We start from the raw sequence: 14658 nt of genomic DNA on the forward strand, positions 1-14658 counted from the left end.
GTATATTTTCTGATCATGACAGAATTAAGTCAGAAAGAGATACCAAAAAGATACTAGTAAACACTACACATATTTGGAAATTAAAATATACACTTCTAAAAACCCATGGGTTAAAGAAGAATCACAAGGGAATTAGAAAATATTTTGAATTAAACAGTAATACAAGCACTACATATCACAATTTGCAGGGGCCACTTCTACTTCCATTCCTTGGTTCCCCAGATCCAAATATTCTAAATACGATCCAAATATCTAAATATAAGAGAAACTTGTTACTGTGCAAAACATACACCACGTCTCGTAAGATGGTACCACAACTTCCTAAGATACTGTCTCTCAGATGGTCCTTAAAGTGAATCTCTATTAGGCGCTGCCAGCTTTCTGTAAGACAACTGCTTTTAGGTCAGTGTTTCTCAAACGTTTTTCATTATCCCCCCCTCCACCCTTATTCCAAGGAAATTTAAAAAATTTTTGCCCCTAATCATTGGAATATCTAAGATTTTTTTGCCCCTTAAAACAATCTTTTGGGCTTCCCTGGTGACACAGTGGTTGAGAATCTGCCTGCTAATGCAGGGGACACGGGTTCGAGCCCTGGTCTGGGAAGATCCCACATACCGCGGAGCAACTGGGCCCGTGAGCCACAACTACTGAGCCTGCGCGTCTGGAGCCTGTGCTCCGCAACAAGAGAGGCCGCAATAGTGAGAGGCCCGCGCACCGCGGTGAAGAGTGGCCCCCGCTTGCCACAACTGGAGAAAGCCCTCGCACAGAAACGAAGACCCAACACAGCCATAAATAAATAAATAAATAAAGTAGCTATTAATTTAAAAAAACAAACAAACAATCTTTTGCCTTTTGTGGAGGCAATATCACTCCCATTGAAAATGAATGTTCTCCATGGTATGGTAAAGAGCAATACTTGTTAATTCCATAGGCAAAAGCTCCTTTCTATACTTCTTTTGCTGTGAAATGTGTCCTTGGTCAAAAGGATGCTGCGTGTTGTATATGCCAATATGGTACATAAGTCCTTCTGTAGATGGTGGTGTACATAAGCCATGGTGGTGATGGCAGAAGCATTGAGGACAAGAAAGACAAATCCAGAATAAATGTCTATTTCAGTGAGAACAAATTGCTGCATCTCCATGATGGAAAGCACTGATAACCACTCTTGACCTCTCAAGGCATTAACCGTCCTATCTCAGTCTTAACCTTTATAAGAGATCGAGGCAAAACAGTATGTTGAATAGATACCAGTTAATCTCTTTTCTCAGTTACCCCACTACTTTCTCTATAGGCTTCTATACAGAGTAGTTTTGCTAGCAGGTATGGAGGTTATGCATGGAATCAATAATCTGGCTTCCACCACTGCTGAGTGCCCAAGCAGTAATAGCATGGACCAATATAAAGATATACAGATTGCCAACAAAAACATGAAAGGATGCTCAACAACACTAATCATTAGAGAAATGCAAATCAAAACTACAATGAGGTATCATCTCACACCGGTCAGAATGGCCATCATCAAAAAATCTACAAACAATAAATGCTGGAGAGGGTGTGGAGGAAAGGGAACACTCTTGCACTGTTGGTGGGAATGTAAATTGATACAGCCACTATGGAGAACAGTATGGAGGTTCCTTAAAAAACTAAAAATAGAACTACCATATGACCCAGCAATCCCACTACTGGGCATATACCCTGAGAAAACCATAATTCAAAAAGAGTCATGTACCAAAATGTTCATTGCAGCTCTATTTACAATAGCCAGGACATGGAAGCAACCTAAGTGTCCATCATCGGATGAATGGATAAAGAAGCTGTGGCACATATATACAATGGAATATTACTCAGCCATAAAAAGAAATGAAGTGGAGGTATTTGTAATGAGGTGGATGGAGTTAGAGTCTGTCATACAGAGTGAAGTAAGTCAGAAAGAGAAAAGCAAATACAGTATGCTAACACATATATATGGAATCTAAGGAAAAAAAAAAAAAAGGTCATAAAGAACCTAGTGGCAAGACGGGAATAAAGACACAGACCTACTAGAGAATGGACTTGAGGATATGGGGAGGGGGAGGGGTGAGATGTGACAGGGTGAGAGAGTGTCATGGACATATATACACTACCAAATGTAAAATAGATAGCTAGTGGGAAGCAGCCGCATAGCACAGGGAGATCAGCTCGGTGCTTTGTGACCACCTAGAGGGGTGGGATAGAGAGGGTGGGAGGGAGGGAGACGCAAGAGGGAAGAGATATGGGAACATATGTATATGTATAACTGATTCACTTTGTTATAAAGCAGAAACTAACACACCATTGTAAAGCAATTATACTCCAATAAAGATGTTTAAAAAAAAAAAAAAAAAAAGAGTCATGTACCACAATGTTCATTGCAGCTCTATAGCTAGGACATGGAAGCAACCTAAGTGTCCATCAACAGATGAATGGATAAAGAAGATGTGGCACATATATACAATGGAATATTACTCAGCCATAAAAAGAAACGAAACTGAGTTATTTGTAGTGAGATGGATAGACCTAGAGTCTGTCATACAGAGTGAAGTAAGTCAGAAAGAGAAAAACAAATACTGTATGCTAACACATATATATGGAATCTTAAAAAAAAAAAAAAAAAGGTCCTGAAGAACCTAGGGGCAGGACAGGAATAAAGAAGCAGATGTAGAGAATGGACTTGAGGACACAGGGAGGGGGAAGGGTAAGCTGGGATGAAGTGAGAGAGTGGCACTGACATATATACACTACCAAATGTAAAATAGATAGCTAGTGGGAAGCAGCCGCATAGCACAGAGAGATCAGCTCGGTGCTTTGTGACCACCTAGAGGGGTGGGATAGGGAGGGTGGGAGGGAGACGCAAGAGGGAGGGGATATGGGGATGTGTGTATATGTATATTGATTCACTTCGCTATAAAGCAGAAACTAACACACCATTGTAAAGCAATTATACTCCAATAAAGATGTTCAAAAAAAAAAAAAGACTGTTTGGGGTTACTCTGAAATACATTTTGTATGAGAGACTACAAGTAAACTTACACTGTTATGTTCTTGATAAAAGATAATGAGTTTGAATCAGAATAAGAGGAATTGTGTTAAAAATAAACAAATAAATAAATAAAACCATTTCTGAATAGATCAGTAATCCACCTGGTGGCGTGTTGATTACAGCTGACCAACCAAATGAACTCTCATGCTCCATTCTTACTGTCCCCTTTTCCTCTACACACAAAGGTTAGAATCTTCTTAATCGAAGTGTATCTTGAGATCAATAAACTCTTGATTGTTTTGTAATGTAACTTTTGATTGCATTGTTTATGATGAAAAAGTTCCCAAATATTGAGGTTGATTTTTGAATTCATGCCTGGAAACCATGACTCTTGTGGAGGAAAGAAATAATTTTCTATCCATATAAAAGAAGTAAAGGATTTGTTTTCCTGTACTTTCAAAATTCTAGAAACTAGTTAGTATGTCTCAGAATTACACATGTCAAGCATAAACAGATATGGCCCCAGTTTCATCCCATGGTTTCCTGATCACTCACAATAAACTTCACAAGATTCAATTCAATCATCCTACATCTTTAGTCCTTCATACCATCAAGAATCTAACTGTATGTCCAAATAATAAGTTTTCAAGCAAAAATATAGACTGTGACTCGTAATTACACTTTTTAGGTTTAGGAATTCTTGAGTAATTAATGCCTTTGGATTCTTAATATCTGTTTTTGAATGCTTAAACCAAAATAAAGTAGAACAGCAGGACTCAGTAATATCTAGATTTTTTTACTTAATGATAGTTGGTGAAAACAAGTGAGATCTGTTTTCCTCATGTGATCTGAGAATAGACTAGAGCAACCCACATTTATGCTGGAGCTCTGCCCTTTTCCCCCAAATGATTCAGCTAAACCTCATGAAGATTTAACATTAGGTAATAGAATGTCCTTTCCTAAAATAGCTTTAGTCCAAAAAAGCTGTTATATGAGAATGAAGTCAGAGAATTAATAAGGAGATCTGCACAAAGCACCTTGACCAATTTCTGAGGAGAAATGTATGGTAAAGGATGGACCAAGGTGACTTTTTCTGGTATCTCTCCCTCTTGAGAAAGTGGCAGAATGGGGCCACGAGAGTTCAAGGTAAATGGGAGTTTGAAGCAATTATCTAAATAATTCAGACAAGAAGGCACACTTAGGCTTGTCAAAGTCACTGAACCTAAATATTTTGAATCCTGTTAGAAATTTATTAAAGTATCTCTAGGGCACGCATACCGATAATGACTCATTGTGTGAAGGAAAAATGTTATCCCTGGAAAAAGTAGGCTCATGTCCATATACCGTGTTAAATAAATGTTCAATATTCTTTCTACTTTACTTTGCCCAGTAGATAGTGCCTTTCACCTGCATAAAAAGTACAAATAATGTCCTTATATCCTATTCATAGCATTTATAATTCTGTATTTCTAAAATAATTTTCTAAGTAGCATGAGTTTTCACCCAGAAGAAAAAATCAGTGTAGCTGATATGAATACAAAATAAAGGAAGAAAAGAAAAGGAAATAGAATTACCCACACGCTTCTGGGAAATAAAAAGACTTCACAAGCTATAAAAAAAATCATTTTATTCACAGGGTACATTTCCAAAATTTCTCCAAGTAAGGGAGGTAGAGAAATTGAGACTTACTGAACCTTCCCAGTACCAGCCATAATTACAATGAACACAGCAAAGAAAAAGGCATGTTTTTACAGCAAACCTCCTCCTATGACATTGCATTTAAATTCTGTGGAAAGAACAACTCAGCAGAACCAACAGAGATACTGTTTTTCTCAAGTCATACTATAAAAAGTACCAATTAAAGTTTTTTCTTACCTGCTACATATTCTATGAAACTAAAAAGAGAAGAAATGAAGAGCACAGATTTTCCCCACACCTACTGCCAGTGGAGCTTGGTTTTATTAGGAAGAAGTAATTCCAGGTACACTTCAAAAGTTATTTCAATTTTATGGTCTAATCTAACATCTTTTCCAGAATTACTGCATCTATGGACTTTTAGACTACTGTACATGGAAGAACATTTGAATTTTTCTATTTTTTTCTTAGCCCCAGTCTCTGCAAATTTGCTCTTGAAAAACAGCTTGCATACATGTGGAATACTATATAATGTGCAACCATTGAGTTAAAGAGAAACTTTCTTTTTCAAAGCTTTTCAGACTAACTATGTTGTATGGTTAACTGGAGTTCTAATCATGTTCCAGACTTTTAAAAATTTAGGCAAGTTTTTAATGGAGCTCTCCTTGTCTGTTCTCGCCCCCTTCCTTCTAGTGTCTCTGACTTTGATGTACCCCAGAGGCCATCAATCATCACAAATTGTGAATCCTATATATTATGAAAGAGTTGTCTCTAGCAACCTACCAACAAGAAAGCCCAAAGGATTGGTGCTAAAGAATGAATGAGAAACAGAAAAAAAAATTGTTTCCTTGATTCCACGAATGCTACAATTTGCTGGAAAAACAAACATTTTTAGTCTATGTGTCCTCCTGTGGCTATCACCTAAGGCGTTCCCTATGAGAAGGTTCTACTACTTCAACAAAGGATATTTACATACTATTATCAGACGTCTCCAAGGCCTATATACTATTGTGCATTTATATAAAATAGTCACATTCACTACACTTATAAGAGTTCTTGCTGATGATAAAGATACAACTTGGAACAAACATGGTTACACCTCTAGAGTGATGGGGTACATGAAGGAAATACACAAGGAAGTGGGAGCCAAGCCAGAAAAAGTTAAGGCACCCTCTGCCACCCCCCACAAGGTCAGCCATCTTTTTCTTTTCAATGGGCATAACTAATGCAAGGGGTGTGTGTGTGTGTGTTTACACTAGAACACAGGGGAGAAAATACATCTATGTCTGCCTAAATAATCATGAATATAAAAGCCTTTTACTGAGGTAAAATTTTGGGAGCAGTGGACTAAAGCTAACTCTGCAGAGCATAGGGTGATCATGTTTCAAAGGGTCAAGTTCAAGGTAACACTTCCTACTATCACTGCTGCATCATGATAAAAGATCTAAATAATCTTATTTTGGGAGTACGCATCAAAGTGGAGATGGAAGAGGGGTGTGAGAATGGGAGTGTTTACATATTCAGGCTCAGACACCAAGGAAAGCCCAACTTGGAGAGGGCAGAAAGGGGGGTAGCATTTAGACCGTGAGGGTCCAAGTAGGTAAATAAGTGCCACTTCTGCTTTTCTCCCTAAGCATCTCACAGTCTCACGTGCTTTCTCTACTGTCTTTCCATCATTAGCCATAACAACTGCATGACAATGTATTTCCTTTAAAATGTTTTGAAAAGGTTCTTGAGGCTGACACAAGGACAGCAGCCTCTGTGCTCTCTCTTTGTTGCACACTAAGATCCTTCCCAGTGGTCCCTCTCCATTAAAGCCCTGATTTTTATCTGTATCTTTTTCATTTTGGTTAAACCTCTTTTTTAAGATTACAATTCTCCATTTCTCTTACTATGTAGAGAAAAACAGACATACCTATCTCCTGACTTTCTCTGCCCTGGATAAAAATCACATCTCTTAGATGTTTATTGGTATCATGTGAAACATAAGCTTTTAAAATGACAAATAACTGGAGAAAATCTAATTACATAGAAGCAGAAAGAGACATGATCAATATATTTAGATACTATTCTATAAAACTCCCAGATAGCTTCGCATCATTGATTCTATCCCACAGCTTCAATAGGAAAGCAAGTCAGAAAGAATTTTAGCACAATGTAGAGATCAATACAAACACAGGAGGTAGGTAAATTAGTGACCATAACCAAAATATAATTCCTCTTTTGTGCTTTAAAAAGTTATAGTTATGGGCTTTGGCTATCATACAAATGCTCACAGGTATTGTAAGTCAATTTATAGTAAGTTATTTACTCCTTATTAGTTAGAGATGGAAGAAATCAGAAATGCTGGCACCAGAAAATCAGAAGGAGACAGAAGCGTATATTTTTCTTTATTGCAATGACAAGCAGAATTTTTGTGTTATGTTTGAATGAATTTTCCATTTATGTATTTATTTCAATCTCTCACCCCTAGGATGTAGGTAAAAACTTCAGAGAAGCCTAGGCTGGGGGTAAAGCCAGTAGTATCCATTTTCTTATGCTAAGAAGAAAAAAGGTTATAGCAATTGCAGACTCACACAAATCTCCTTTCACTTACAAAATAGGAATTTTATGGTGCTCAACCTAAACACTGCGGCTTCATATTTAGGATTTTATAAACAGACAGTCTAGGCTTCAGGATGCCTTTGGATGAGTCTCCAGGGTTTTCAAAGAGGCTATAGAACTTTCTCTAGGCTACTAGAGAACTAGTAGAATATGTGCTATCTTCCCAGCTTCAAGAACTCAGAAAATGCATCAGAGTAGAGAAAAAAAGCTCTGTTTTTAATAAACACTGGCAAGGCCATAATCAGGTCAGGATGACCAGAAATCTGTCACAAGACACCCAAATTTAGAGAGCACAAGTTTAAGCATCTCAGCAAATTTCCACACCAACTCTCTAGTCACAAGGCTACTAGCTTGACCCCGGAGCCAGGCCAGCTTCCTTGATAGTGGACAGAGATAGAGAGTGCTGGAAAGCCAAGGCCAAGGGCAGAGACTTCTCTGACCCTTTGTATCCGGAGAGCACAGGGATTGCATTTTTCCTCCTTTCGACTTGCCTCTTCCTTGTCCCAGCACTCAATTCACGGAAGTTGCCAAAATTGCTACTTGTATTTAGTTGTTGTTACTGCTCACTTTGTAAGAGGCTTGACCTGTGTTGCAGGTGCCTCGGAGTTGTCTGCACACTTCCATCCCTGCTGTGTGCCCACTAAAATCAGATCATCTCAGAGGAGACCTCTACACTGGGAAGATGAAGAAATAAAAAGCACAGTATTGTTCTCAAGACATTCCTCCACATGCTCATCCTCAAGTTCCCACAAACGTCCTTATAGCTCTTGATCTTTGAAACTCTACAGAGAGCAGTTATTACCTGGTTCTGGTGGGAAAGTTTTTATACAACACAGTAAGCATTTCCTGAAGTTTTCAGGGGACTGTGACATTTTTTTCCTCTTAGGCCCCTCCTAACAAGGATTTATCAGTTAAAAATTTCACAAAGTCAGTATTTTTAAACATAGAAATGAAAACTCTAGGTGGCTGATTTTCAAAACAGAGAAATAGGAGGTGGTATATAATAAAATCACAACCTACCGTAGTTGCCGACAAGAAGAAATGTTATTGATATCATTTCTATTTGAAATTATCTGTAACATTCCTGTAAATCTTTTGACTAATCTCAGAATATTTTTGGAAAATTCAGAGTCCTAGGATTTTCCCAGTTATTTTCCAGGTAGATTTTTAAGCCATGTTGCCCATTGCTTCAGGTACAAGTTATATTTAACCTAAACAAGGTTTTTACCCCAGAAAAGGGCATAAAACATCACAAAGCTAAACACAGAGTACTGTTTGAACATGTCACTTTGGATCATTGGATCATTTTGGATCATTTGCCCTTGTTAAAATAGCTAAAAGTGAATTATACAGAAACAAAATCCAGGAAACACTCCTTAACTTCCTGTGTTACTTACAGTTTAGATGCACAATGTTGTATAAACTTGGTCAAATACTCTATATAAAGCATATGTGTCCAGTGTCCTCTTCCATATAGAAATCTTTCATATAAAAAATTACTTTTCTTTGTTATGGAGTGACTTAATCCTTTAGGCATCTTCATTTGACCAAAGTCTAATTAAAATCAAACAGAGGTTATCCTTAACATCAGTGCAATTCTCCAGTTGGAGCTAATAAAAATAAAAATTCACATCAGGTACTCATTTTCAGTCTCTTCAACCCCTCTTTTATCCCCATGGACATTTAGTGACATTTTTGTCACTAAAAAGCAATTTAAAAATTACACTGATGTCAGAGGGTGACATCTTCTCTTGGCAGATACATCAAAAATGATGAAATACTTTTGTATTAAATGTGTCTGCCATAACTTGAATCTCTTCTGAGCTGCATCTTAAGGGTCAGTAATATTAAAATGTAATCAACCAAATTTGACAAAGAGGTCCAATTCTGAAGGTCTCAATTTCAAATAAACAAAATAAAATAATGGGAGTTTAGAATTCAACTTCTTGATGTGGCACATATATACAATGGAATATTACTCAGCCATCAAAAGGGACGAAATTGAGTTATTTGTAGTGAGGTGGATGGAGTTAGAGTCTGTCATACAGAGTGAAGTAAGTCAGAGAGAGAAAAACAAATACAGTATGCTAATGCATATATATGGAATCTAAAAAAATGGTACTAATGAACCTAGTGGCAGGGCAGGAATAAAGACGCAGACATAGAGAACAGACCTGAGGACACGAAGGTGGGGGGTGGGAGGGGAAGCTGGGACGAAGTGAGAGAGTAGCATTGACATATATACACTACCAAATGTAAAATGGATAGCTAGTGGGAAGCAGCTGCATAGCACAGGGAGATCAGCTCGGTGCTTTGTGATGACCTAGAGGGGTGGGATAGGGAGGATGGGAGGGAGACGCAAGAGGGAGGAGATATGGGGATATATGTATACGTATAGCTGATTCATTTTGTACAGCAGAAACTAACACAACATTGTAAAGCAATTATACTCCAATAAAGATGAAAAAAATAAAAAAGAATTCAACTTCTTAAGAGTAATAGAGTATGCCAGAGTACTCTGAAAGATAATTCTAGAAAGATCCTCACTTAGGAAAACACATATTTCAATAAGGATGGATATATATAACTTTATGCTACACACACGTACACACACACAGACACTCAAAACTCCTAGGTTTAGACACATCTATCTAACCACAGAAAAGGGAATATGTATGGCATACTTAAGAATTACCACTATAAAATAATGCCAAACTGTAACCTACTCTAAGAAAACATTCTCATTAAATTGCAGTCCTACTTTGAATGATGAGAGCATGTATGTGTATCCTTAACTGAAGACAATATGGAACAATCAAAATATCACTTTGGTCTAATCCAGGGTTTCTCAACCTTGGCACTACTGGCATTTTCAAGTGGGGAATTCTTTGTTGGGGGGGCAGGGGGCGCTGCTCTGTGCATTGTAGGATGTTTAGCAGGATCCTGGGCCTCTATCCACTAGATGCTGGCAGCACCCTCCAAATCATGACAATCAAAAATGTCTCCAGACATTGCCAAGTGTCACCAGATGGGGGAGGGGAATCACCCCGTTAAGAAGCCCTGATCTAATTACACTTTATCGATTTGGGCCATTTCTGTTTTGCCTTTCAGAAACCCCAAATGTATAGACTAACCACTGTACAAATCTATTGCATAAACCTAGCCCAGGAATCATAAGATGTAAAATTTCCAGAAGGCATCTCCAGTGGAACTGTGACACATGGGTGCTATGGAGCTCATTAGTTACATCTGAACAATTTTAATAATTAAAGCACTAATCTGAGTGATACATATTTTATTAACTTTTATGTATGTTTTTTGTTAGGCCTTTTATATTTTGATGAAACATATAGCTAAAAATATATTCCTTTTTAAGGTAGTTATTAAGTAATAACAATAGCTCAAAAGAGGAAATATATTCAGGGTTGTACACATAGCGAATATTTAATGCAACTCCCTCACAGTACATTCTCATTACATTTTTGTTGCCAAATAGGATCAAAAGAGCAAATGAGATCTGCAGAGAATCAATACTCTCAAATTCTTAACTTTCTAAATATCAACAGAATCTGTGTTATGTCAACCAGCCGTATTTTAACTGTTGATCTCTATAATAACCTCAATATTCAATCATATTTAGAAATTGGCTATTCCAATGATGTAGAATTTTTCCAAGGGCTTTTTTTATCTTGGTATCTCTTAAATTAACCCACCAAAAACTGCCACCTGTTTAACTGTTTTAGTCTATATTGTATACTAAGTTTCTACCATTAAAAATGAAGCAGAACTTTTGGGTACAGTTTACCTACATTTTGGTGACACTTAAAAATAAGTTAGTGATTTCTACTGTCTCCTTTTAGATTAAGGCATCCCAAAGCACAAAGACCATGTGAGGTTTCTTTTACCTTTCTCTTATATGTAAACACATTTGGCTTGTAATCTGTCAACGGAGTTTGTGTGCAGTTGTGTCGAAGCTGAGGTAACAAGCCTTCTAAGCAGTCCTACCTGTTACTAAGGAAATAAACAGCTACTAATTCACATCCCTTTACTGGTGTGAACCATGCTTGATGACCATGCTTAACACAGGACTTACTCATGAGATGTTGGGAAGAGTCACATGACTAAACCAATTCTGCTCATTTGGAGTGATTTGGGGGTAAGGCTTGCATCTCATACTGGTTTGAGCATTACAGCAGCATGCATTAAGCTGGCTTCTCTCATATCAAGGTGTAGTAGGTAGTACATAATGCATTTGTAGCTCTCCAACACCAGTTACAGATTTTTGCCATCCCAGGTCATGTGGGTTCGGCTTTCATAATCACACAGGAATGAGCTTTGTTTAACAGTGTGTGTGTGAGAGTCTATGTAAGAGGGTACACAAATATATGCATTCTTTTATGTGTGCATGCATATTCTTTATCTTGCAGGGAACATACCATGGTAGATAGAAAAGGATATGCCTTCCAATCTATCTTCCAGAGACTAAGCTTTACGTCATTGTGCTTTACTTCATCTCCAAACATTAAATTATGAAGACAATTCTGCCAATTTGCAAATAAATAATGCACTCACATTTGCAGTTTTTTGCACTAAAATAATAATAATGCAAACAGGTTACATAATGCACACCTAAAATTGAGTTTATGCCCTAAATTCTGAGGAGGGAAAGTGGCTCTTCATCCTGACAATGAATCAACCCAGACTAAATTCAACAATGCTTCACATTGTCTAAGTAGACCTGACAAAAGGGGAGGAGGTCATTCTTATTTAACATTTTTTAAATGGAAGGGAAGGGAACTCTAGTTAACATAGACTTGGTTCAACAAATCACAATAATCAGCTGTAGCATTTTGGATCCATATTATTCAGTAAGGGATTTTTAAAATCTACCCCATCACCTACTCACTGCCTTTAAATAAGGCAAAAATAAATAATAATTTTTTAAAAACCTATAGAGTTCTAATGTTAGTCTTAATAAGATAGTTTTTTTTTTTTTTAAATTAAGCCAGTTCATGTTGATAATCACTAACACTTTTACCCTGGCATTTCATTTACTATACCTTGATTAATTCCTCAGCTTCAACAACTAGAGTTTTGTCTTGTTTGTGAACTGTACCATCGCTATTTGAACCATGAAAATGTGGTTTACCAACATCATTTCATCAGCATGTTACTAGTTGCACATCCACCATGTGCTATAAAAGATTTCATAGGACATTTCACTTCTTTTTTTGTCCTTCCAGCCAGCAGTAAAAGTAGAGTTCTCCTTGAGTTTTTGTTGTCGTTTTTTCCAAGTGGCCCACGCAAATCCATGAAACGACCTGACCATTCCCTTTTGGAATCACGTAGAAAACCTAACAAAAATACCCTGGCTCAGTCCTTTCTTTTTCCACAGTCCCTAGGAAGTGGGTGGGAGTGAGGTGTCCTCACATGGGTCTAACTGCATTCTCAGTGCACCAATTTTATGAAGATACCAGAGTTGGAGAAATTCCTCCGGCATGGCATGGAAGCCAGAAAAGGGCAGGACATTGTCATAGTAGTGGTGGCTGATGGGTTGTTCATGCATATTCACAGAGAAGGGCCAGAAGCCGTAGATGGCCACCTCTTCACAGAGGCCCAGGGCCGCGCTCACCAGAAACAGTCCTGTGGACAGGCGCTTGGCATGAATTCCCCTACTTTTCCAGAACTTCCCAATGCTACGCAGAAAGTTGGGGTTGGCAAAGAGCACTGTTTGATTGGCACCAACATCTGACAGTGTGTAATAAACCCGGAGGGATGGCTCTGTTCCCGTCTTCATAGAAAAGGCAGGCATGTAGATGTAACTGTGGTTATACACTTTCATGTGGTCCACAAACGTCTTTCTGGACCACAGCAGGTTCTGAAACCTATCAAAAAGAAGAAGCTCAATTAAACCTGGAGAAAAGAAACTCATCAATACCCACTCTACCATTCTTCTGATGGCCCTGATAGCTCATATCATCTCAGCAAAAAACAAGAAAAACACTTCTCTTGTATTTAAAATCCACCTTTGAACTTACCAGTTATCTCTCATCAAGTAGCCTGACTTTTCCCCACCGCAACATCTTAAACTCCAGTTAAGATTCTTTAATGAGATGCCCTCTGAACTAAAATGCATTGTACATTTTGTTCTCTTTTAGAATTTACTTGCCTGGAATGTAAAAATGATTTAATACTCATGAATTCACAAAGATTGTTGGTTGTTGGATAGGCTTTTGATAAAAGCTACTTATGTGGTAGACATAAGCACAGGACTGGTTTTCTCATCTGCAAATCAAAGGAATCACTTCTAAGATACTTCTTACCATTGAAATTCTATAAGTATGCAGCTTAATCAGTGAATGCTATATTATAATATTACATGGAAAAAGAAAGACTTGTCTCTATTATAAAATGCCACTAAGAGTTGCCCATATTGCTTGCTCCAAAGAACTCCACTTTCCTATGTTCTTTCAGTTTGGATTACATAGAAAGAGGATCTCTGATTCAAATGTATTCAGCTAAAATTAATGGTACACATCCTATGCATCAGGCATTGGGGAAGTAAAATTTTAATGACCCGATTTTTAATCTCAGGAAATTCCAGTGCAATTGTGAAACAAAAATATAAGTGAGCACAATATAATGTTCTAAGTGCGACCGTTGATATTTGTCTAAATTACTATGGAATACAGATGAAAAAATAATTCTGCCTTGGGAGAGATAGAGTGGGTTCCAAGAAAGCTACAGAGAGGGGATGACATTTAAATACATCTCCTTAGGGGAACAACAGGAAGAACAACCACTAAACTATAAAGGACACTTTGGTCATAGGCAAGGGTGCAGTGTCCTGAAGCAATGATGAGGATTCTGTGTCCCTGGAACGAGCGAGACAGGGATTGTGGAGGCAGTGATGGGAGATGAGGTGTGTTGCCAAAACCCTTGCATCTCTAATTTGTTTGGGCTGCACTCTGTGATGACTGAGAACCTTCACAGCAGTGAGTACTTAGAGCACTTACTATCTGGATTACAAATATTTCATCATTTGTTTAGTTGTCAATCATCTGTGTCAAAAAAAGTGACTCTGGTGATCTGGGGAAGGAAGAGGCTGGTGGCCTGGAGACCAGTTAAGAGGTTGCTGATGTAGGTCAAGTGAAAAAAGACAAAAAGACAGTGAGTGCCTTGTAACTTCTTGTTCTTTCACAAACGGAAGTCACCTATCTTGGGTTACGTGCAGGTGAAGAAGCAGCATTTGAGAATGGAATTGAGCCACTACCAGCAGAGGGAAGTCTGGCCTGACAGGTTGGCAGGGCTCATCAGAAATATGTGAAACTGAAATTCTGAATACACAAATCCACAGGATTTTATGTCGCAATCAATGTTATGAACTCTGCCTGCCAAGAAAGATGTGCTTCTAAAGCCCA

The 14658-nt window shown here is 37.9% G+C and overlaps 1 protein-coding gene across 2 annotated transcripts in view; it reads right to left on the reverse strand.

Annotated features, from left to right (window-relative positions):
- Positions 1-4612: 4612 nt before the first annotated feature.
- Positions 4613-14658, reverse strand: part of ST8SIA1 (ST8 alpha-N-acetyl-neuraminide alpha-2,8-sialyltransferase 1) — a 156388-nt gene continuing 146342 nt past the window's right edge. For both annotated transcript variants that reach the window (XM_082352008.1, XM_082352009.1), the window contains one exon: positions 4613-13122. In XM_082352008.1, the coding sequence (XP_082208134.1) occupies positions 12636-13122 (487 nt within the window). In that variant the 3' untranslated portion in view covers positions 4613-12635. The remainder of the gene's footprint in view (positions 13123-14658) is intronic.

The sequence above is a fragment of the Balaenoptera borealis genome (genome assembly GCF_965194805.1).
Source record: "Balaenoptera borealis genome assembly, chromosome: 13".
NCBI lineage: Eukaryota > Metazoa > Chordata > Mammalia > Artiodactyla > Balaenopteridae > Balaenoptera > Balaenoptera borealis.